Below are 23,382 nucleotides of genomic sequence, written 5' to 3'. Positions count from 1 at the left end.
GGCTTGATTTGTAGGCCTGTGAGTGACATTCATTTTAGGGCTACCTCATAATGGTTTATAGTTTATATTTCAACATCGGTTTTTATTTAATGATTTTTATCCCTGCCAGACGGTTCTCAGTGTAAAACCATCGTAAAAATCAAAATTCGAATCATGTTGTGCAAATAACAATCATTACACAAAAAAATCACCCCAATAATGGTACAATTGAAACAGTGTTCCACATCCCTTTGCAGCTCAATCTTGATAGGCTATAAAAAGCAAGAAAATGACTGTGCTTTGAAAGGATGACTTTAGAGCACATAATCATGAACATTTCTTGCTGGCAGTTATGTAGAAATAGTGTGGCATCCATCTTCCACATGATTATTCTTTATCCACAGCAGGAATTGCCCTTGGTAATCGTGTAAGATCATCTCCAAGCTCATTTTTATGGAAGGGCATGTTCACAACACTGACTATTGAAGTATTCCAGGATAATATTAGTCTCGAAGCCTTGAATTTACTTCAGTATTTAGACTCTTTGGCAGCTTTTTATAGTGAATTTCCTTGAATGAAAATTCTCCCTTGTTGTAAAGACTATAGCTCCTGTATATATCTAATTTTTATAAATTACATTTTCAGTCACTTGAGTTAGACATGTGTTCTAGAAGTTAGTTCTTGGAAATTGCTGTATGTCCTCATGATTTTCTTTCTGTATTACTCTGCAGGTTTCCCTGATTTTCCAGGGAGTGCTCCCTCTTTGTCGTGATGGAGGTATTGCAGTGTGATGGCTGTGACTTCCGAGCCGAGTCATATGATGACTTGAAGACCCACATTCAGGAAGTACACACTGTTTTTCTGCAGCCTGCAGATGCAGATGAGTCTGAATCTCTGAAAGACGAGGATGAAGATGAGGAGGAGGAGTATGAGGATAAGGATGACAAGGATTACACACCGCCTAAAGCAGGAACGAGTATGTCTACCATATTAATTTTGATGTTACAGTTAATTTGTTGAGGATTAGAAAAACACTTATTTTCTTGTTTCAAATAATCTTTCCTTATATGTTGATCATATATTTTATTGAGGAGCATAACATTTTATTGAATTGTGGCTTAATTTATTAACAAAAACAGCAGAACATTTGAATAATAGCAGTAAATTGTTTCAGGACATGTTTTACATATTTTCTCTGTTTTTTTTAGGCCCTAACTCTACTGACAGTTCCAACCAAACGTCACAAAAGCAGACGGCTGAAACCCATCTGCCGTTTTACCAGTGCAAGTTCTGTGTCCGTTACTTCAGATCAAAGTCATTCTTAAGAAACCACACCAAAAAAGTGCATAATGTGTCAGAGGAAGACTCAGATGGTAGTTTCTCCTCAGAGACAGCTAAGCTGCCCAGTTACACTGTTATAATGCACAATGATCATTCAAAAGTGTATTCCTGTCAGTATTGCACATACAAGTCTCCACGCAAAGCAAGGATAGTAAAACACCAACTAATGTATCACAATAAAGTTCCCCCAGAAAGCACTGAAGATACTTCAGAATACTCTGAGACCGTTGAGAAATCTGAATCAACCAGTGGACTTATAAAGGGAACATTTGCCTGTGAATGGTGTGACTATCAGACTGACCAGAAGGACAGTTGGACTAACCACGTGGTGAATGAACACAGTGACAAAGTCAAGATAGTTTCTTGTGTTGCAGATCTGGGAGGAGCAGCAAGCGCAAGCTCACCAAAACCAGATTCTCCCTCCTCATCCCGTAGCCCAAATAGATCAAAAATGAGTATTGCTGATGTTCGTGAAAAAGAAGAGCCATTAGGCAAAACACCAGAAACCTTGCTGGATAAGTCTGCTCCAGAATTATCATCTTTTGAATATGTTCAATTTAGTGCAGTAACACCAAACAGCACAGGTTCCTCTATTTTATCCAAGAGGTTTGCTTCATCTGATGTGTCTAACAGTGTCAAAGCAATGGATGCCAATGAGGGCGACTCTAGGAGTAGCTTAGAGGATGATGATGATGATGATGAGTTGGGCGATATAGATGATCCCAACTATACTGGAACCCTGTCAGCAGATGCAAAGCAGCTTTTAACAGATGAGGATAATAAATTACTGGAAACTAAAGGGATACCCTTCAGAAAGTACATGAACCGATTTCAGTGCCCTTTCTGCTCCTTCCTCACCATGCACAGACGGAGCATCTCTCGCCACATCGAAAACATTCACCTTTCTGGTAAAACCACAGTGTACAAATGCAATGAATGCACCTTCATTTGCACCAGCCCTCTTAAACTAGGCACACACAAACAGAGTCACAATTGCTCAAATCTGGAGACTATGGACCTAACAAATGATAGTCCAGAACCTCAGAATGATAATGCTGCAGAGCCACATAATGGGGGTAATGTAAGCTCCAAGGTCAATGGAAAAAAGACAACCAGCAGTTTGAACGACCAGCAGAACCCTCATTGCTGCACACTCTGCAGCTTTTCCACCACCACTCTGAAAGGTCTGAGGGTTCACCAGCAGCATAAACATTCCTACTGTGATGACCTAGATGCCACTGTCTTTGAAAACCAGCTGACTGACCAGCCAGACTCTGAAGCAGATGCTTCTCCAATCTTTTTACAAAAAACTCAGACCTCCATTTTAGGACTTGCCACCAAAAAGCCCTTGGTAACAGGTAAAAGAGCCAGGAAGTCCATTAATGACTTGCCTTTGGATTTGTCCTCAGTCAAAAAGAGAACCAGAATCGATGAAATTGCCAGTAACCTTCAAAGTAAGATAAGCCAAAGCCAGCAAGACATGATCATAAATCTAGATGACATAGATGATGAAGATGTGGGAGAAAATCACGACAGTGCTGACAAAGATGGTGGAAACCATGATGGCAAAAACCAAGTTTTTGCCTACAACACACAACAACTTCATGGAACAGAATCAACAATCTCTCATGAAGGAGGCAGAATAGGAAAAAGAAAGAGTAACCCTAAATCAAAGCCCAGAAACATTCCCATATCACTGACTCTCTCAGATGATAGTGAAAATGTGTCTGCTGATGCTAGTGACAGTGCTGTCCAAGAGAACATTGAGTATTCAGAAGAACCTGGAACTGCACGTTTCTACTGTAAACACTGTGATTACCACAACAAATCAGCTCGTAGCGTCAGCACCCATTACCAGAGGATGCACCCTTACATCAAGTTCAGCTTTAAGTACATCCTGGACCCCGAGGACCAGAGTGCGGTCTTCCGTTGCTTAGAATGCTACATTGAATACACAAATTACAACGATCTCCACCAACACTACATGGAACATCACCCTGAAGCAAGCAACGTGCTCAACTTCAACCAACCCCATCTGTTATACTTGTGCCGCTTTTGTTCCTATACAAGCCCCAATGTCAGGAGCCTAATGCCCCATTACCAAAGAATGCATCCCACAGTGAAGATCAACAACGCCATGATCTTCAGCAGCTACATAGTGGAGCAGCCCCACAAAACGGGTGAATCACAAACCCTGAGAGAAATACTAAACTCTGGTCCCAAGACTTTTAACTCAGCCACATCAACACCCAGGTCCTCTTCAAGCCCAGTGCTGAAAACTGTCTCCAAGACCCCCGACGCCGCTGCTGAAACAGACCCTCTCAAAGAAACTATAGGTGGAAGTGTTGTTGTCTATGATTGCGATGTCTGTTCCTTTGCTAGTCCCAACATGCACTCTGTTTTGGTCCACTATCAAAAGAAACACCCAGAGCAAAAGGCGTCTTATTTCCGTATTCAGAAAACCATGAAGGTCATGTCAGTGGATCAGTCACAATCTGTAGCCAACTCCTCATTTAACGTCAGCATGTCTACACCGGCAAAACAATCGGCCGCAGCACAGTATGGGTCAGATGAAGAAATGTATTACTGTAAACACTGTGTCTATAGTAACAGATCTGTTGTTGGCGTGTTGGTCCATTACCAGAAACGACACCCAGAAGTAAAAGTAACAGCAAAATATATCAAACACGGTGCCCCAACCCCTGGTTTGATTAAACTGATGGACGAATTGCAGATAGCAGCTCCGAAACAATTTTTGAAGCAGTTTCAGAATAACGGTCACGAGGGATCTAACAACTCAAGAAGTGGGGAAAAGCCAGGAAGTGGTGAGAAAAGTGATGACGAGCTGTTCTTTTGTCAGCACTGTGATTATGGAAACCGCACTGTAAAAGGAGTGCTCATTCACTATCAGAAGAAGCATAGAGAAACCAAGGCCAATGCTGACCTTGTGCGGCGTCATACTGCAATTGTGCGGAGTCAACGTGAGCGTGCACAGTTAGTTCAGTCAGGTAGTGTCTCTTCTGCAGTGATCTCATGCCCTCCAGACACAGAAAATGCCACACCTCTGCGATCGCTAAAGTGCAGACACTGTTCTTACACATCACCCTACGTCTATGCCCTCAAGAAGCATCTGAAGAAAGAGCACCCCACAGTGAAAGCCACAGCCATGACCATTTTACACTGGGCTTACCAAGATGGCATTCTAGAGGCTGGCTACCACTGTGAGTGGTGCATTTACTCCCACGCTGAACCCCAGGGCCTGCTGCTCCATTACCAAAGGCGCCATCCTGAGCACAATGTTGATTACACATACATGGCCAGCAAGCTATGGGCTGGGCCAGAAACAACCCAGCAACAAGGAGGCAATATGGAAACTAAGCATTACAAATGTAGAGACTGTGCCTTTGAGGCCTGCACAATATGGGACATTACCAGTCATTATCAGGCAGTCCACCCCTGGGCCATCAAAGAGGATGAATCGGTGCTTTTGGATATCATCAAAGGAAATACTTCAACTGAAAAGAGCCAGCAGCAGGTTGCCAAACAACATGCATCTTTCAATTGCCAGTCCATTGAAGACGATGGTGGAGTCGTCGTTGCCACACCACCTCAAGAAAGCAATCCCCATCCTTCCCACCCACATCTTTCCATCTCGAATAATCCTTATCAGTGTACTGTATGTCTGTCAGAGTACAACAGTCTCCATGGCCTACTCACTCATTATGGAAAGAAGCACCCAGGCATCAAAGTGAAAGCTGCCGATTTTGCACAGGAGGCAGACATCAATCCTAGTTCTGTGTATAAATGTCGTCACTGTCCGTATGTAAACTCCCGCATCCACGGTGTTCTAACTCACTATCAAAAAAGACACCCACTGGTGAAAGTTACTGCAGAAGACTTTGCTGATGACATAGAGCAAATCACTGACTTAAATGACAGCGATGACAAGTGCAAAACTCAAAGGCAGGGCTATGGTGCATACAGATGTAAAATTTGCCCATATACACATGGGACGCTGGAGAAACTGAAAATCCATTATGAGAAATACCACAATCAGTCTGCCTCTGAAATGTTCACTCCTTCACTGACAAATTTTTCTTCCAGTAAAGAAACAGAGCCAGTAGCTGAATGCAGTGCTAGTAATCTATCAAATGCAGCAAAAGTCCAGGAGGTCAGTGAGTTGGACCTTGCCCTCTCCCAGTTACCCATCAGTAAGGCAGAGAAACATGCTGTATTCAAGTGTCAGCTCTGCAAATACTTCTGCTCCACCAGGAAAGGCATTGCTCGCCACTACCGAATCAAGCACAACAATGTCCGTGCTCAGCCAGAGGGTAAAAACAATGTCTTCAAATGTGCTCTGTGTTCATACACAAACCCTATACGCAAAGGCCTGGCAGCACACTACCAGAAGCGCCATGATATTGATGCTTATTACACCCATTGTCTGGCTGCTTCCAAGACTTTGAGCGAAAAGCCTACCAAAGTGATAGCACCACCGTCATCAGAAGGAGACAATTCAGAAATGAGTGAAGAGCTACGTTTGGCTGTAGAGAGACGAAGGTGTTCTCTTTGTGCCTTCCAAGCCTTCAGCAGGAAGAGCATTGTGTCACACTACATTAAACGCCACCCCGGTGTCTTCCCCAAGAAGCAGCATTCTAGCAAGCTTGGTCGCTACTTTACCGTTATTTATGCCAAAGAACCAGAGAAGATTGCTGTTAGTGCATTGGCAGAGGAAGACAAAGAAGGGGTGGAGCTTCCACTTGACTCTGAGCAAGATAGAGATGTTGAATGGCTGCCATTCAAGTGTCTAAAATGCTTCCAGTTGTCCTTCAACACAGGCGAGCTGCTCTCTATGCATTACAATGACCACCACAGCAATGACTTAAAGAGGGACTTTATGGTATCACCTAGCCCTGGAGATGAGGACTCTGAGTTGTACCAGTGTTCTCACTGTGAGCTGAAGTTCCTGGCTCTCCCAGTTCTGGCAAAACATCTACTGAACCACAATGAGGAGTTTCAGAAGAGGGCCATGAGGCAGGAGAGGAGGAGGCAGCTTCTCAGCAAGCAGAAAGCTGCAGAACTACCTGAGACCAAACCCGAGAAGGTGAGTGAAGAAGCATATCTCCCTTGAACTTTGTAAGTCAAAAAAAGAGAAGGAAAAAAATCTTTTATTATAGTGTATGTGAGTGAGATGTAGTAATTAATTTGAAAATATTTTTAAAAATACAATTTATCTACTTGAAGGTGCATTTAGCACATGACAATTAAATAAGTAACCGTTATTGCCCTTAAAAGGTTAAATAATGTCATTTTAAAATAAAAACATTTGCCACAAATGATTTGTAGATACATTTTGACTAAAATCTTTTTTTTGTGCTTTTATTTTCTGTACAGGAAAGTCCTCTAAATAAAGCTCCCATCGGATTCAGGTGTAACTTCTGTGTAGAAGTGCACGCCACCCTCCGAGCCATCTGCAACCACCTTCGGAAGCATGTCCAGTATGGAGAGGTCAAAGAGGGACATGTCAAGGTAAATTGAGTTGAATTTATTCTCCAAATGTTCTACTGGTGTTATAGAATTATTTGATTTGGGTTTTTTTTTTTTTTTTTTTTACATACATCTAAAATATTTTAATATTGTTTATCCACATATAACCATTATTTATATTACACATTACACAGATACACTAAATAAATCATTATAATAATCATACATTAATAGAATTATATATTTATTTACCTATTGTGTAATTGGTAATGTCATTTACTAAAATACATTAGAGGAATAGTTTGACATTTAGGGAAATAGATGCATCTTTAGATCCTTGCTGACAGTTGGATGAAAACCTGGTTCTACTCTTAATTAAGCTAAGCTAACTGTGCTAAACTAACTTAACTGGCTGATGACTGTAGCTTCCTATTTCCCAGATTCTCATCCAGCTCAGTTAGAAAGCAAAACTCTATATGATCTGTTAAACTACAGTACAGTATTAGTTACTCCTATTTTTACATTAACAGATCTTCAAATACCTAATTTGTCAGTCCCAACTGTTTATCTTTCATCATCCTACAGTAGCTCGGCAGTTAAGTTTACTGGAGTTAGGTTATGTTTCCCATTTTGTTTATTACTGGCGGAGGCCTCTGGGTACAGACAGTCTGTCAGCTTCCCTCAGAAAACAAGCAAATCTGTCCCATTGCAGTGCATGTAGGGGAGGAGTGGAGGACAGAGTGGTGAGCCATAACTTTTAGGGCAGTGGCGGGTAACCATTTGTACATTAGTATTCCGGTGAAGTTGCCAGTGAGGGGAACAGGCCTAAGAATCCAACGCCTCACCCAAAAAGAGGCCTTTTCTTCCATCAGACACTCGGTCTGTCCTTCAGATGGATGTGTTTAAAATGAGAGGGTTTCATGACGACTGAGAGATGACATACTGAGAACTTCTCTTTTGACTTTTGCACTTTCACTTTTAGATGTATACTATAATAAAATGTTCTGTGTACATTAGTTTACAGCACTTAACTCTTTCAAGGTTATGGGTTACCTGCAGGCATTCATGGTCTACAAAACAGTGACCATGACTATGTAACACATCTCCACTAGATACAATTTACTGTATGTTTCACACATTGCAGCGGGTAAAAATAAATGTTCCTTTTTATAGCATCACAAATATACCTTAAATTCTAGTGCTGCAGTGGCTTCTGATACAGTTGGATGAAGAACAGGCTGACACGGCATTCAGGGTAGACTGGATGGCAAGGCTGGGCCTGTGGATGCCACATCTTATTTATGGCTGCATGAAGTGCAGGGTCAGGTCCTTCCACAGAGAGAATGAGCTTCCTCGAGGCAATAAAAAAGTCACGGTGATTGTCCGTCTACTTGTGACAACTGCAGAAACCAGCCTGCTCTTCAGTAGTTGAAAGAAGTAGAAACCGATGATGATGATGTTTTGTTTTGCAGTTGGTTCTTGTTATTCTTGGTAGATGTGCCAAAGTGCAAGGTCTGTTGAAGCTTGTTTTGTTGTATGACCAGTTTTTCTCATGTTTTCTTTAGGGTTTAACATCAGTACCCAGAAATGAAAAAGACAGAGGTGATTAATCACTGATGCTTGTGGTTTGGTATGGTTATTGCATTATTCATTATTCTTCAGAATTAAACGGTCCAGAGGGATTAAAAAAAAGAGAGTTCAGTTGGACTCATTTTCTATCATATTGCATTTGTACAGTGCAATCAACTCAATATGAACTGACTAATGCCGGCGGAGTTTTAGGTCAAGGTTTTAGTTTGCCCAAGGTTGCTGTTAATACTTGCCTATACTGCAGCCTTTTTTTATTTTACTGTCATGCAGGCTTGCAGTGTACCTGGAACTATTTTTCAAGTGTTTCATCTGTTTCTACAAAATATTTCAAACTAATAATTTTAATAGAAAGGCTTTTTTTTTAGTTTTTATCCATGTGGATCATTCAAAACTAAATACTCCCGTATTGCTCTATTCAACTGACAACAAAGTGGGTGAGTAAGAGAAACAGAGCCAGAAAAACACAGAGATGCCTAACTGTTGCTTATGTGCTGTTAATATGAGGTGTCGGCTCTAGTAAGACTAAGTGGTACGTATGTGAACGGGTATTTGTATCATCTGGCCCTATTATCAAGAGTAAATGTCAGCCCTAATCCTTCTCCTTTTATTGCAGTGCTGTGTGTCTGCCTAACTAATAGCTCTCAAAATCAACAAGCAGAGTTACTTAACATCATCTCCTCTTTGTTTTGCAGCAGGAAGTCAGTGAGGTCCCTCTGACTCTGCCCTCAGAGACCCTAACTAATGGTGACCTGGAGGGGGATGATGCTGCTGAAGCCGATGGCCTCGAGAGACCTGCAGCTGCAACAGTGGGCCCACCCTTGCTTTCCACAGCTTCTGGTGGTGTTTCTGTTGCCACGGAGACACTGGATCCAGAGATGGATGCTGTTGATGCAAGGGCAAAGGCCCTCATGGCTGTGGCGTCAGAGGGCCAGCTGAAGCAGCAGCTAGCAGGAGGAGGTCACCCATGTGCCCAGTGCAACCGAGTTTTCATGTCCATGCAGGGACTCAGGTCCCATGAGAGGAGTCACTCAGCCATGGCACTGTTCAGCAGAGAGGACAAATATAGCTGCCAGTACTGCCAGTTTGTCTCACCCTTCAGACACAAGTGAGTTGGTAGGAAGGTACCGTAATCCCATGAAGGTACTTTATAGAGTAAACCAAAGGTAAACAGATATTTAAAAGGTTATTACTATAATTTTTGCAGCATGTTAAGTTTAGGAATCCTTGACTTTTTAGTCCTGGTCTACTTAGTAACACCTCTCCTTACTAAACTGTCATTAAGTAACTACGTTTTCAGAGCAACTTATGTGGGTTTTTTTCTAATGCAACTTGGAAATCAACCAGGCCTACCCTACAATACCTTTTGCATTATGTAGTGCTGGCAGCCGTATCTCTTCACCCTTCCATACCTAACCAGTCTTACACCAGCTGTTATAAAGATCAAATGGATGTAAAACTCATTTTGTACAGAACACAGTTTTACACCGTATTCTGTTTACCCTTTCACAATCCTTTGAATCTTCAATCTTTTCTGAGATTTCCTGCCTCCTAGGAGAGTAAGGCAACCATTACATCGAGACATACATTTTTGGTAGCGTGATTTGTTTTATCCATCACAGAAACCTAGAGCGAGAGGCAAAGAGAGACTCCTCATCTCCTCTGAGCTCCCAGGTGTACTCCCTCTGTACTGTATGTGCCCTGACCCAGAAAGAAGATGCATTCCCATGCCACCTAAGAGGCGGGCATTAAAAAACACAGCCATTGTCCCCACAGGCACTCACACACTCATTCCCACCGGGGGATTGTGGGTAGATGAGTTCACCCCATGGCTCCTTGTTTTGTAGTCATTGGAATTTTGCGGCTGTTGTTTGTGAAGTAAACAGAATCGAGCACTTTAGATGCTGCTGTAAAACCCAGTTATTGAAACCATCAAAGTGGATGCTGCTCTCGCTCCTTCTTTCCCCGAACTCTATTCTTGTCACTTTCTCTCTGTATCTGCTATCCTTTGTCCTCATTTCATCAGTTGTTTTTTTTTTTTTTTTGCCTTCTATCCTCTTATCTCACATCCTCCCATCTGTTTTTGTGTATATTCTTTCTCTCAGCCTGGACAGACATGTGCAGTCACACCACGGGCACCACAAACCCTTCAAGTGCAAGCTCTGCCCCTTCAAATCTGCCTACGCAAGTCGCTTGAAGAGCCACCTGCATAAGGCACACACAGGTAAAAAAGACACACACACACACTTATATTAAAATACATCATGCAGCTCTATCCATGACTAACAAGGTATTCCCAGGCCAGCATAAGATCTTCTTGGTTACAGTCTTCCACATAATGATGCAGGGCTTGATTTAGCTTTTATACCATAATGCAACTGGTGGATTAACTTGAGGAGCAGCTTCACCATTCACTGGCTACATTAGTCACACCTAATTAAGCACACTCAAAAGAATTCTGATTTGTGCACAAATAGCCCAGATAATTGTTAATACTCTTAATAGAGTTTATTTGGAAAAAAGGTTAGACATTTTCTGCATGCTACAAAGGTGAAGGTATACCGGTGTCAATGCAGGTGAGTCACTGCCTGTCACTCTTTTTTGTTGTTGTTGTTGTATTTTTGAGAGAGCCAAGCGGCAGACATTGATTCAAAGACATAGACATACAAGGAAATGCAAAACAGCTCCACCTAAGCAATCAATACCCAGCCAAAAGAAACAATCTTTAAACTGGCAAGCTACTGTAGAAAGGCCGATTTTCAAACATTTTTCTGGAAAGAACGAGAATCAACAATAAGAGTTAACAACTGCTGTGGGTAATTGGCGAAAAACAATTTTGAGTTGCAATTACATTTGAAAAGTCGAGTTTGGGGATTTTGTAGAGTTTTGCTTTTATTCTTTGTTGCAAAAAATAAATAAAATAACGTCATTGTGGCTCAATTCTTCATCTTCATGTCCTTGCTTGCACTCCGCATAACTAAAGATACTTTGGATTGGTGCATTCACATCCAGGAGCTGTCAGATTCCAAACAATATGTTCTTATGTGAAACAGCTCAATAAGAAGTGGTTTCCTTATTAAAATTCTCCTGGTAAGAGAAACATTACAGTCTGATCAGATTTGGTTGTTGTGTCCCTTCACCTCGGGGTGCTTTAGAACGTATTCAGCAGAAACGGGAAGCGAGATGCTACAAATCTGTCATGTGAGACTGTATGCTTACATTCAAAGCCTTTTAGTAATTGTCTGCTTATAATGTAGCACTTGTTGTACTATTGACAACTTTATACAGTAACTTTTTAAATATCTAAATGTATGGCTGACTTATCATGGACAAGAGCAGAGCAGCTTTGTTTGTGGTGGAGAAAATGTTTTTTCTTTTTTCTATTTATCTCTGCAAATTCTCATGTTATATTTTTTTGTGTATTTGATTTGCCTTATGGTTCTTGCTTATCTTTTAGGTGAGCAGCACACATACAAGTGTTTGTCGTGCCCTTTCTCCTCCATGACCATCAGCCTGCTGAAGGAGCACTCTCTGAGGGACCACGGTGAGGCTCTGACTCTCCCTAAACTACGGGCTGCTACTCAGGCTGCTCATGGTGCCCTCAGGCCCTCCCGGATGGCCAGTAACACAGAGCAGACTCCCTTGGCCCCAGATGGTATGAGATCATGTGTAATATTAGTTAAATAGATATAAGATCATATGATAGGCTTGTCAGCTCAGATTTGGAAAGTTTCAGCTAAACTACAGTACTGGAAAAAAGTGTTCCTTATAATTCTAAAACATTATTTTGTGTTTTTAAGTTTTTGTCACTGTAAAAATAATCCAGTGATCCTGTATGTGCACATCTAGTGGTACATGACAAACAAGAACTGCTAACGGATAATACAGTATAGGGTACTTTCAATGCTGACAGTTTTACAGTGTGTAAAAACACAAGGCTCTAGTTTTAGCCCATAACAAAATGTGCTAGAGTATAAGAGCCTGTGGTTTTTAAAATATCAAAAAAGGTAAATGTGTATTATAATTTCCCATAGCCCAGAAAATGTCTTTACCTAACTGTCCAAAACACAGAGAACATTATTATGTTATAATTATGTCACAAGCTTTAAATCCTAAATTTTAGCCTTTTGACTTGAAAGATGGAGTTAATTATTAAAATTGTTGGCAAACAATGTTCTTTAGAATGTAATTAACTAATTATGCAAATTATAAATGTTGTGGCTGTAATAAATGTCAAATATTTTATGTAACACAAATTAAATTTGAGTGTCAAATCTGTAAAATCAGCTGTTAGATGATATTCATAGTCTCTGGCATCACTATACTTATATAATATTAGACCATTTAGGAGTTTGACTGCTCAGATTTGGCTGCCTGCGGTTTGTGATTATGACATCTTAGTTTGCAGAATGTGTTCAGTTACAGCAGCACTGTCTCTGTTGGTTGGTGTAGCAGCAAGCTCCTTGATGCCATGCCATGTTTTAGGTGTTTTAGTCACTGTGCAGCCACTGCTTTAGCTTGCAGACTGTTCTTGGCAGCAGCTGTCACCTTGCTGCTGGAGCTGTGGAATCTTCCCTGCAGCTGAAGCAGGGCAGCATTCCTCAATGCACCAGCCATTACTGTCAGCTGTGCCCTACCAAGACAAATGAAGCATTGAGAAAGAGCAGAGCTGACATATTGAATGTCTCTCCATTGTGCCAAAATTGTTGAATGTCTAAAATTCTGATGTTTGCAGTGGAATTGAGGGTTTGTTTGGTTTTTTGGGTTTTTATTTTTTTTGTTTAGTTTTTTTTGGGCTGTGAAATGTGTTTTTTCCATTGCTTCCAGTGGTGCGCATTGTTATTTAGACTTCCTGAAAATGGTTTGAGTGGAGCTGCAGATTATTAACTGTTCTGCCCGTACCTGCCTACAACGATGAACATAAAACCAAAGTTCTTAGAAATCTAACACTATTTCCACTCTTTAATTGCACCTTCCAGTATTTTTAGGTCATTTTGGTCATAACATGTGCAGCCTGTTGTTTATGCGATGTAACATGCCGTTTTGATCTTTAATCCATCCGAAAACTACTGTATCCTCTATCTCATCTTTATATGTGTGCACAGTGCAGAGAGGACATTAAAAGTACAAATCAGCTGTGGCTGGATGTGTAAGAATTCATCTGCCTCTTCAGCAAATGTGAGAAATTGGATTTTAAGCATGTCATAAGGTAGATGTTTAAAAAAAAAAGAAAAAAAAAAAAGTTTTGTTTCTGCCATGCATCCTCACGCTCAAATGCTGAATGAGATTTTTTTTTCACATGGATTGTTACTCTGTTAGTTTCACTGTGGTTTATTTATTGATGTGTTGAAGGCTCAAAGTAGGACGAGAACATGAGCTTGTGCACTGATCTTATAGACTCCTGAGAGAGAATGAGAAGGGAACGAGATAGGAGACAAATGATGACAGTAACAGTTACACTTCTGCATTTTTGAGGGGGAAGGGTAGTGTTAGCCTAACTTGGTTCCCAATAGTCCTTTCTCCTTTACAAAAGAAACAATGAACTGCTGTGTGCTGATAGCCTTATATTAAAAATTTTAAACATATAAATAATAAATAATCAGATATATCATAGAGTAGAAGAGGCATATGAATTAGTTTAGAGAAGAAACATTAAGTAGGATCAACTCATTCCTGCCCTGCAAAATAAGTCTACAGTAATTATTATGGGTTCCAAATCTTTTAAAATGGGACCAGGGAAATATTTTTTATTTAAAATTGTGTGTTATAATTAGAGGACTTACTGTCAATCTGTCTATCATAATCCCATACTGGGCAGTCTTGAGCTTTTAAAAAACCTCCCCCATACTCTCATACTACACACTTACAACCTCAATTCCCAAAAAGTTGGGAAGGAAAACTAAATAAAAAAAAAAAAAGAGTGCAATTTTATTCACAACAGGACATAACCAATATATCATATGTTGAAACTGAAAAATATAATAATTTCATGGAAAATATTAGCTCATTTTGAATTTGATGGCAGCAACACATCTCAAAAAAATTGGAAGAGGGGCAAGGTCGAAGGTCAAAACTGGATGCATGAGACCTTCGGGCCCTCAGGCAGCACTGCAATAAAAACGGGCCTGATTCTCTCCTGGACATCACTGCACGGGCTCAGGAACACTTCCAGAAATCACTCTGTGAACACAGTTTGCTGTGCAATCCACAAATGTAAGTTGAAACTGTATCATGCGAAGAAGAGGCCATAAACGCCACCGTGTTCTCTGGGCCAAGGTCATTTTAAATGGTCTGAAGTAAAATCAGAAACTGTTCTGTGGTCAGATGCATCAAAATTTTAAATTGTGACCTCCCTAAATGATGGACGTCATGCCCTGCAGACTAAAGAGGAGAGGGACCATCCAGCTTGTTATCAGCGGACAGTTCAAAAGCCTGAATCTCTGATGGTACGGGGGTGCAGTAGTGCCTCTGGTGTGGGCAGCTTACACATCTGGAAAGGCACCATCAATGCTGAAAAGTACATAGAGGTTTTAGAGCCACATATGCTCCCATCCAGACAACGTCTCTTTCAGGGAAGGTCTTGGATATTTCAGCAAGACAATGCTAAACCACATACTGCATCTATCACAACAGCAGGGCTTCATAGAACTGGCCTGACTGCAGTTCAGACCCTTCACCAATAGAAAACACTTGGTGCATAATAAAATGAAAAATCCAGCAACAAAGGCCCAGGAATGTTGAGCAGCTAGAATCCTGCATCAGACAAGAATGGGACAACTTTCCTCTCCTAAAACTCTAGCAACTGGTCTCCTCAAGTTACACAATGGTAAACTTCACCCTGTTCCAATGTTTTTGAGATGTGTTGCTGCCATCAAATTCAAAATGAGCTAATATTTGCCATGGAATGGTAAAATGTCTCAGTTTCAACATCTGTGAATAAAATACGAGTTGATGAGATTTGCAAATCATTGCATTCTGTGTTTATTTGTGTTTCCACTTCCTCCCAACTTTTTTGGAATTGGGGTTGTAATTATTCTGATTTTAGTATTAGTAAGTAAAAAAGCACTCAACAAATAATAAATAAGCCCTTCCATTTAATCCTACTTGAGTAAAACTAAAAATGATCAATCAAAAGCTAAAGAGAATTAGCATTATTAATAGAATTATTATCAAAACTAAAAGTATTTCTTTCATTGAAGCTAAAGAGTATGGCCTCTGTGAAGCATGTACTGTATTGTTTTTTTGGTTAATAATTCTCAGTGGTTCTGTGATATAAATAAATGTGTTTTTTGTTTGCTTGTCTCAGATCCATCATACCTGGAGCCAGCAGATGTCCGTCAACAGCTTAGTCATTACCAGTTGGCCTCCCGCAGTCAAATGTCTTCCGGTTTAACAACTGGTGGCTCAACGGTAGCGGACAATCGACCGGACGGCGTCCTCACTTGTGAGTTTTGTGAGTTCAGCTCTGGGTACATGCAGAGCCTGCGCCGGCACTACAGAGATCGTCATGGTGGGAAGAAGCTCTTCAAATGCAAAGACTGTTCCTTTTTCACCTGCTACAAGTAAGGAGTAACTTCACCATGTTACTGAAAAATTAAAAACAATCATTGACCTTTATACTGATTTATTCCATGGTGTGTTTATCACTGCACAAGAACTAGACTGACTTTGATAGTCCAGTGATCCTTCTTTGTGTTTGTTCATCTCTCTCAGAAATGCCTTCACCATGCATGTGGAGGCCGGTCACAACAATAATCCACCTGAGGACCTCCCAAAAGACCTGCGCTGCCCTCTCTGCCTCTACCACACCAAACACAGGAGCAATATGATTGACCACATTGTCCTGCACAGAGGTCAGAACTACTGCTGCGTTAGTTATAACAGTGTTCAGGTCCAGGATTCTCCACTGACAGCCTGGCAACCTAACTTTGTCCCTCACAAGACTCCTGGAAGCCACTCAGCCAAGAGATACACTCATAACTTGTCATTTTACACCTTAGATTAGACAAATAAAATGCAGTGTCCACTGTTGAGCTTTACAAATGCTTTGGAAAGAGCCAGTCTTGCTGTTCCTCCTTTTATCTACTTTTTATAATAAGCTGAGCATCACCACATGTTTATTGTACTTAAATAACTGTAGTTATCAATCTCCTCACTTAAGTCTCAGCAAGAATCTACCTATCACTTCAAATGTTGAAAAATTCCTCTGCAGCAGATGCAGCAATATACTGGCAACTGTGTCACTCTGAATCATGTATTTTGGAGGTAATGTTAAAAGTAAATACAAGTAGACCACCTTTTTTTAAATTAAGGTGTTTTTTTTTTACTCTGTGAGTTATGAGAACAGAAAGATAAAGTTTGAAACAAGCACAGAGAGATGGAACTGCTCTGATCTGTTGATTTGTCTTTTGAGTGTTTGGGTTGTTTTTATATGAGACCGTCTTCAGTTATCTAGAGGAAGTGTTTGTGTTGAAACTGAGAAAATGACAAAACCACCTAAAGGTAACAGCCAGTGTGATTACTTTGTGTGCATGCGTGTGTGTGTGCGCGCGCGTGTGTGTGTGTGTGTAAGACAAATGTCATTTGATATCACTTCTGCTCCCCTACATCTCTCCTCTTTCCATCATTACCTCTTACTGTTTTTCTATCTATGTTCTTCCTGCTCTCTACCTTTTTTTCCTCCCCTGCTTTGGTTCAGCCTACTAACGCACATCACTTTCTCTTCTTCCTCCATCAGAGGAGCGTGTGGCTCCACTGGAGGTCAGCCGCTCCAAGCTGTCGCGCCACCTTCAGGGCCTGGTATTTCGTTGCCACAAATGCACCTTCACATGCTCCAGTGACCAGGCCCTGCAGCTGCACCTGCAAAAGCACTCTGAGATCAAACCCTACCAGTGCCAGCTCTGCTATTATGACAGCAGTCAACGGAGCCAGCTAGAGGAGCATCTCCGCCTTGAGCACAAGGTCAGCTGGAGTCCAGATATGATAGACATAAAGTTTTGTGTAACTCAAATATATATAGCACATGTCATATTTTTTTACAATGAAAATATGATTCTTTGTACTTATTCTTTAAAAGTAGAAAGAATTTGACCTCGAGCCCACATATTCAGTTTAAAGCTCCTAAATCATTTATATCCTTAGTATTTAGCTACTGGACTGTGAAATGAACAGATCTCATCTCCTAAAAACATTTTAATCCCAGAAACCTGCAAAAGTTAACAAGAGCTTATTCAGGTCTTAGAATAATTTAATTCCATAATCAGACAATAAAAACCTTTTATTTGCCAAAAATGTCTACTACAAATGATTTAATAAACCACATACATCAGCAATAGAGTCTTCATGCCACAATTGTTAAGCGTCCTTTCACTAACATTTTGACTCTACGCAGCAGGTAAGATGAGGATGCAGATACATTGGAAAAGCAATAATTGCTAGCCAATATATGCTTGTGGGATTAAATTAATGTTGCAACAGTACAGGATAGTACAATAGTTTTCTTTACTTTATTGTAGAACTGATCAAATGATTATAAATGGGACAAAATCATCAAGGTTTTTTTTTTGTTGTTGTTTTTTTACAATTATTGGTGGTTATTCCACCTCACTACAATTGAACCCTCTTACAGCAGTTTCATATTAAAATCCAAATCAAGTCACCTCAACTTTAGGAAAGGAAAGTTTTGTTAATTGCTCCTGCTTCAGCCACTATGTGTGATATTGTGTTTCTAAATGCATAATTAAAATGTTATTAGGTGAGAAATGATTTGCAGATTTCAATTAAAGTGCATTATAAAGTCAATTAGGAGGATCATTGGTTGTCTACATAAGCGCTCTACCATTCTCGACCTTTGTTTTACATCATTCCTTCCTAATTAAATACACACGTGAATTAATTCATATCCAAATCTATTTAAATGTAGGAAATTCAAATACATTACTATTTGGACGTGACTTGGTTGTGAAGATGGGTTTGAAACTCAGCCCCTTTTATTGTTTTAACTCTTAGATGCAGGATTGACTCTTCCATAAGTGGGTCAAAAATTACCCATCTTGTATTATATTTTTTGTCCACACAAGAATGATTGTTTGAAATATTTTTATTTTTCACATTTTTTAAAACATTATGAAAATTTGAAAACAAAATTACACAACAGCAGTCAAACAAGGTCATCCATTTTGTGTGTGATTGCGTGTAAATGGTAAATGGTCACTTACATAGCGCCTTTATCCAAACTGCTTTACTATGTTGCTTCTCATTCACCTATTAACACACACATTCACACACCAGTGGCGGTGGCTGTCGTGCAAGGTGTTCACCTGACCCATCCGGAGCAACTTGGGGTTCAGTATCTTGCCCAAGGACATTTGAATAGGGATGATCCTGTGGTCCGTGGACGACTGCCTGACCAACTGATCTACAGCCATGTAATTTGTAGTACTCTCTCACGCCCTGTGTGAGAGGGAGTATATGCGTGTGTGTAACTCTCTTTTCTTGCCTTCTTGTCTCATCACTGTATGCAGTTGTGACAAACTACCTGTTTCTGGCTGTGATCATTGCACACAGGTACATTGCATCTCCCACACTGACTGTGGACTTTAAGATCTTTGTTAGTTGAATGTTTTGAATGAGAAGCAAATCCTTGATCAATATGTAGCTATATAAATAAATGCACACACGCATGCGCACACACACGCAGTATATACAGTGATGTTAGCTACAGTAACTAGATTTGCAAACTATAAAATAGGCAAATTTAATGATAGATGATAAGAAACGCATACTCTTTCACACAGTAGTCATGAATGACACAAACACACACACACAAAATACATACACTGTTATTCATTTTCATTTTTTTACCTCAGAAATGTGTGTGCTTGTCCTTTATTACTACTGTGTGAAAGAGTATATGTTCTAGTCTGTGTGGTCAAATATATAATCCCTGACAGTCAAAGAATTTGAGGTTCCCATGAAATTCCATAGGAAATGAATGTTTTTCATTACAAAGATATTGCAAGAAAACAACTTCACTTATGCATCCAAGGGTTAAATATAAATGCCCTGGTGATATAATGGATAAAATAGTGAATGTAAAATGATGGAACATAAGACTTTTAAAATAAGGACAAATAAGTCATATTTCTTTTATGAGTTGGGTGTGAAGAGGTTATGCATTTTCATAACCTTTGTTTTTATGTTTAGCAGTCCATTTGCAATTGTGGTTGTGTGGAATTGTGTGCACTAACTTCATTTATATCATTAGTTGTTAAAAATGTCAAGATGTATATATATTCAAGATATTCTATATTCAATTTAGAAAAGGTCCAAAGTAAAGAATGCCTGTTGACCAAAGGCTGAATAATTTGCGTGAGCGACTATCTTTGCAAACCCAGCACGTGATTTAAAGGGTTTAACTCACTCATCAACCTCATAGAGCAATCATTTATCACTTCTCTAATATGCTAGACTGTAGGTCCTATTCACACTCCAGGCAGTAAATTAAATGTATGTTCTTGTCATTGGAATAATATAAATCTATGACTTTTTCTTGAAAAAAAACTAAATTTTTATTGTAGACACTGGAGTCAGGGTATTTGTTAAAAAGAAGAACGAGAATAAGAAAGCTTCAGCTTATTCACTGCAGGGAGATCGGAGGGACAAACCACTACAGGGAAATGGATTGCAGGGCTGCAGCTTTAAGTCTTTAGGGAGTGTGGGAAAAGGGAATTACTCAAAGTGTCATCACTTACTGTACAACAAGATGCATCAGTAGTAAGTTTCTTCCAGTGCGTCTTTGTTAAAATACTTGACCAGAAGAACTGCTAATACAATATGTAAACAGAGCCAAACACCAAAGAGGAACAAATATGTCTTATCTCCGTTTTTATCAAGAACAGGTGATGTATCTTGAGGTTTTCAGGTGAACGTTAAATATAAAAATGGCAAATGAAGACAATAATCGGCCTAAAAGTCATGTACCTACGTTTTAGTGGCAGTCCATTTAAAAAAATAAGCAAGTGATGGGAGTTACATTGACAAATAGAAAAATGCAAATATTTAGTGCACTATACAAGACTGACAAAACCCTCTTTGTTTCTTAACAGGTTATCCGAAACTTTGAGCTGATGGGTCGCGTCAATCTGGACCAGCTAGAGATGATTAAGGAACAAGGTAGCAGTGCAGAGGAGGAAGAGGAGAGAGAAATCATGGAGTTTGTACTAGATGGAAAAGTATCAACCGAGGAGGAGGAGGAGGAGGAGGACGATGAAGGAATGGAAATTATGGAAGACATTGTGGAGGAACAGAGAGAAATGGAGGATGAAGGAATAGACAACATTAAAGAAGAAGAAGAGGAAGAGGAGGAAGAAGAGGAAGAAGAAGGAGGGGGCATCAAAGAGGTGGAGGGACAGAAGCCTGCTCAAGGTAGAATGAGTGATCTTTTTCAGTTTCCAATTTATGAATTTTATTAATATAGGTATAGTACCACATTATTTTAACGAACAAAAAAGCAGTTGTGAAATAGCAGTTGCACATTAAATGGTTTGGTTGATGGTAGTGGCAGCAGCAACAAGGAAAAAATTATGTATCAGAAAATTTGAATTCTCTGCTTCAGTCTGTTGTGTACTTAAAATAGTAAATATATACTTCCCACTTGACTAGTCAAGGCAAAACCACTAGTGAATACTATGAAGCTTCTGTATGAGGCTTATCTGACAACACATTTCTGTTTAAAAACTACTGGATTCGCACTGTAAATGGTTATCTTTCATCGTCTTTTTATTTTATATCAAATGGAATATAATATAGGTATGTGGGGGGAAATCTCCTGTGTTTTATAAACCCAAATAAATGTGCTGATAAGTAAGAAAAAAATCAGTCGCGCAGACACATATTTTGTAGTGTTTTTGCTATTCGTCTTTGGTAATATTTGCCACCCAAATTGGCCAAAGTCTCAGTGTAATTCTGAATTGAATTTTTTTCTTCTGAATATATATATAACTGTTGTTGTTTTCTTATTTCAACTGTGTTTCTCAGAAGTCCTTTCATCTCCAACCAGCAGCAGCATCAGCAACAGCAGCTCTGGGCCGAACAGTGCAGAGAAGCGTCTTCCCTGTGAGTTCTGTGGCCGCTGCTTCACCAACAGCCTCGAGTGGGAACGACATGTCCTTCGACATGGCATGTCAGTATTTTTTTTTTTCTCTGTTGCTCTCTTTCTTTGTGTGTGTGTGTGTGTGTGTGTACTTTCCCAACAGAGTAAGCCACCCTCCTTACCTGTCTTTCTGGTCTTTGTTCAAACATGCTGAGGAAACTATCTCTGTTAACGTTACACTCAAAGGAACAGCTTTCAGATTCATGCTCTGTGGAGGACAGTGCTGGTCTGTCAGGTGGGATCTGGGTCAGTCCACACTTGGTTGATACTGGAACATCTCAATAACATTTCAATGAATCGCCACAAATATTTCTTTTTTGATATGATGAATGCTAACAAGCATAGGCAGCCTCAGGGGTAAAGCATGAGGGGAGACTGCCCTCCTCCGCTGCCCATGTGGACAAATGGATACCACAAAAAATGCATCTTCACAGGAGAGAAAATGTGATAGTGATGTAGCCTTGTAACAAATCATGAATTGTTGTTCTCTGCTGATAACAGGTGATCTTTTTTTTTTTTTTTTAACCCTGCCTCTCAGACAGCTTAAGTTCACCACTGCTAATAGGTTCTGATGACCTTTCATTTAGTGCTACCAACAGGGTCACGACTCCAGTAAAACATCAATCAGTTTTCCATTACATTTTACACAGACATTCTTGGCTCCCGTATGATGTAACCTAAGAACTCTGGTGATCCTTTTTGTCTCATCACCATGAGATTGATAGTTGTGGTTTTGAAAAATGTTTATGTCACTGTAGTTGTTGAGCGAGACTCGCACTTTCGGCCAATCTGAAAATTTCAGTTATTTCTGCTTGAATCTTAGGATCTTATGCAGGTTCACTATGACGACTCGCTGACGTCCTAATGTGGTGGAGCATAGCTGAACACAGTAGAGCAGAGAGAGGGAGGGTTCGGCAGTGCAGAGAGGACTGATTTTGAATCACATGCTACCACCAACATTAAGTTGCACAGCTTTGCCCTTAAGCCTAGTTAGTAATTGGTTGGACTGTCATGAAATATGACACAGGCGTTCATAGTGATCTTTTGGATGTAGTGTAATAACTTCTGAACATTTCACCATTAGGACAAACTTTTAATTTGTTCAGTACTTTGAATTGCGATTAAATACCTGAAAAACCAATTACTTTCTTCTCTGTGTTAGTTATACTTTGTGTTTATTGATATTTAGCAAATGTTATCTAACACATATTACTAATCCACTGGTAAACATAGTAAACATTAGAACTTTAAAACATCCACATTTATGTCTTTAGTTTAAAGCATATCTGTGTCCAAGTTCAGCCTGATAGACTGACTAGCATCACAGCTGCTTTTATTCTTGTTTTATTACGGTAAATCTGAAGAGTTTTTCCCTCCCTATTGATTCCCATCCTTATTTTGCTAATATTTATTCTTTATGTGAAACTAACTTTTTTACTTCGTTCTTCATTTTTAGGATAGTTAACAACAGTCAGCTGGACACCAGCACCGCTTCTGCAATAGAGGCCTCAGCTTCATCTTCCACTGGCTCCTCCATCTTGATGGACACTGGACTGGACCTGTCCAGTAACAGAAAAGAGGAAGGGATCCCTGCTGATCTCTCACAAAGAAGTCAAAGCCAGTACATGGAAGACAAAGAAATGCTTGACACCAAAAAGGATCAACAGTTTGGTTGAGTAGATTGTGGCCTCTTGGGATGTTGTGTTTGAAAATGGTAACATTGGGCAGGCTCGGCACGATCAGCACTGAGTTGTATCTTAACAAAACTGAAAAGAAGTGAGTTTTTATGAGTTGCCGCATTATTAGATTTTAGGTTTTTATTTTTATATATATAT

The 23,382-nt window shown here is 39.9% G+C and overlaps 1 protein-coding gene across 8 annotated transcripts in view; it reads left to right on the top strand.

Annotated features, from left to right (window-relative positions):
* The window catches only part of znf462 (zinc finger protein 462), a 45,343-nt gene extending 21,961 nt beyond the window's left edge, over positions 1–23,382 (top strand). For 6 of the 8 annotated variants that reach the window (XM_067483832.1, XM_067483833.1, XM_067483836.1 and 3 more), the window contains 12 exons: positions 711–955; positions 1,188–6,424; positions 6,715–6,849; positions 9,090–9,502; positions 10,500–10,618; positions 11,852–12,049; positions 15,701–15,956; positions 16,108–16,247; positions 17,132–17,355; positions 20,502–20,820; positions 21,433–21,577; positions 23,004–23,381. In XM_067483832.1, the coding sequence (XP_067339933.1) occupies positions 751–955; positions 1,188–6,424; positions 6,715–6,849; positions 9,090–9,502; positions 10,500–10,618; positions 11,852–12,049; positions 15,701–15,956; positions 16,108–16,247; positions 17,132–17,355; positions 20,502–20,820; positions 21,433–21,577; positions 23,004–23,223 (7,611 nt within the window). In that variant the 5' untranslated portion in view covers positions 711–750 and the 3' untranslated portion in view covers positions 23,224–23,381. Of the gene's footprint in view, positions 1–710; positions 956–1,187; positions 6,425–6,714; positions 6,850–9,089; positions 9,503–10,499; positions 10,619–11,851; positions 12,050–15,700; positions 15,957–16,107; positions 16,248–17,131; positions 17,356–18,917; positions 18,961–20,501; positions 20,821–21,432; positions 21,578–23,003 lie in introns of those variants that run through there. The other 2 variants (XM_067483838.1, XM_067483839.1) reach the window with 2 other exon arrangements.

This window comes from Channa argus, chromosome 18 (assembly GCF_033026475.1).
Source record: "Channa argus isolate prfri chromosome 18, Channa argus male v1.0, whole genome shotgun sequence".
In the NCBI taxonomy this organism is placed as follows: domain Eukaryota; kingdom Metazoa; phylum Chordata; class Actinopteri; order Anabantiformes; family Channidae; genus Channa; species Channa argus.
Note: the sequence above shows the minus strand (reverse complement) of the source record. Positions and strands in the feature narration are given on the sequence as shown.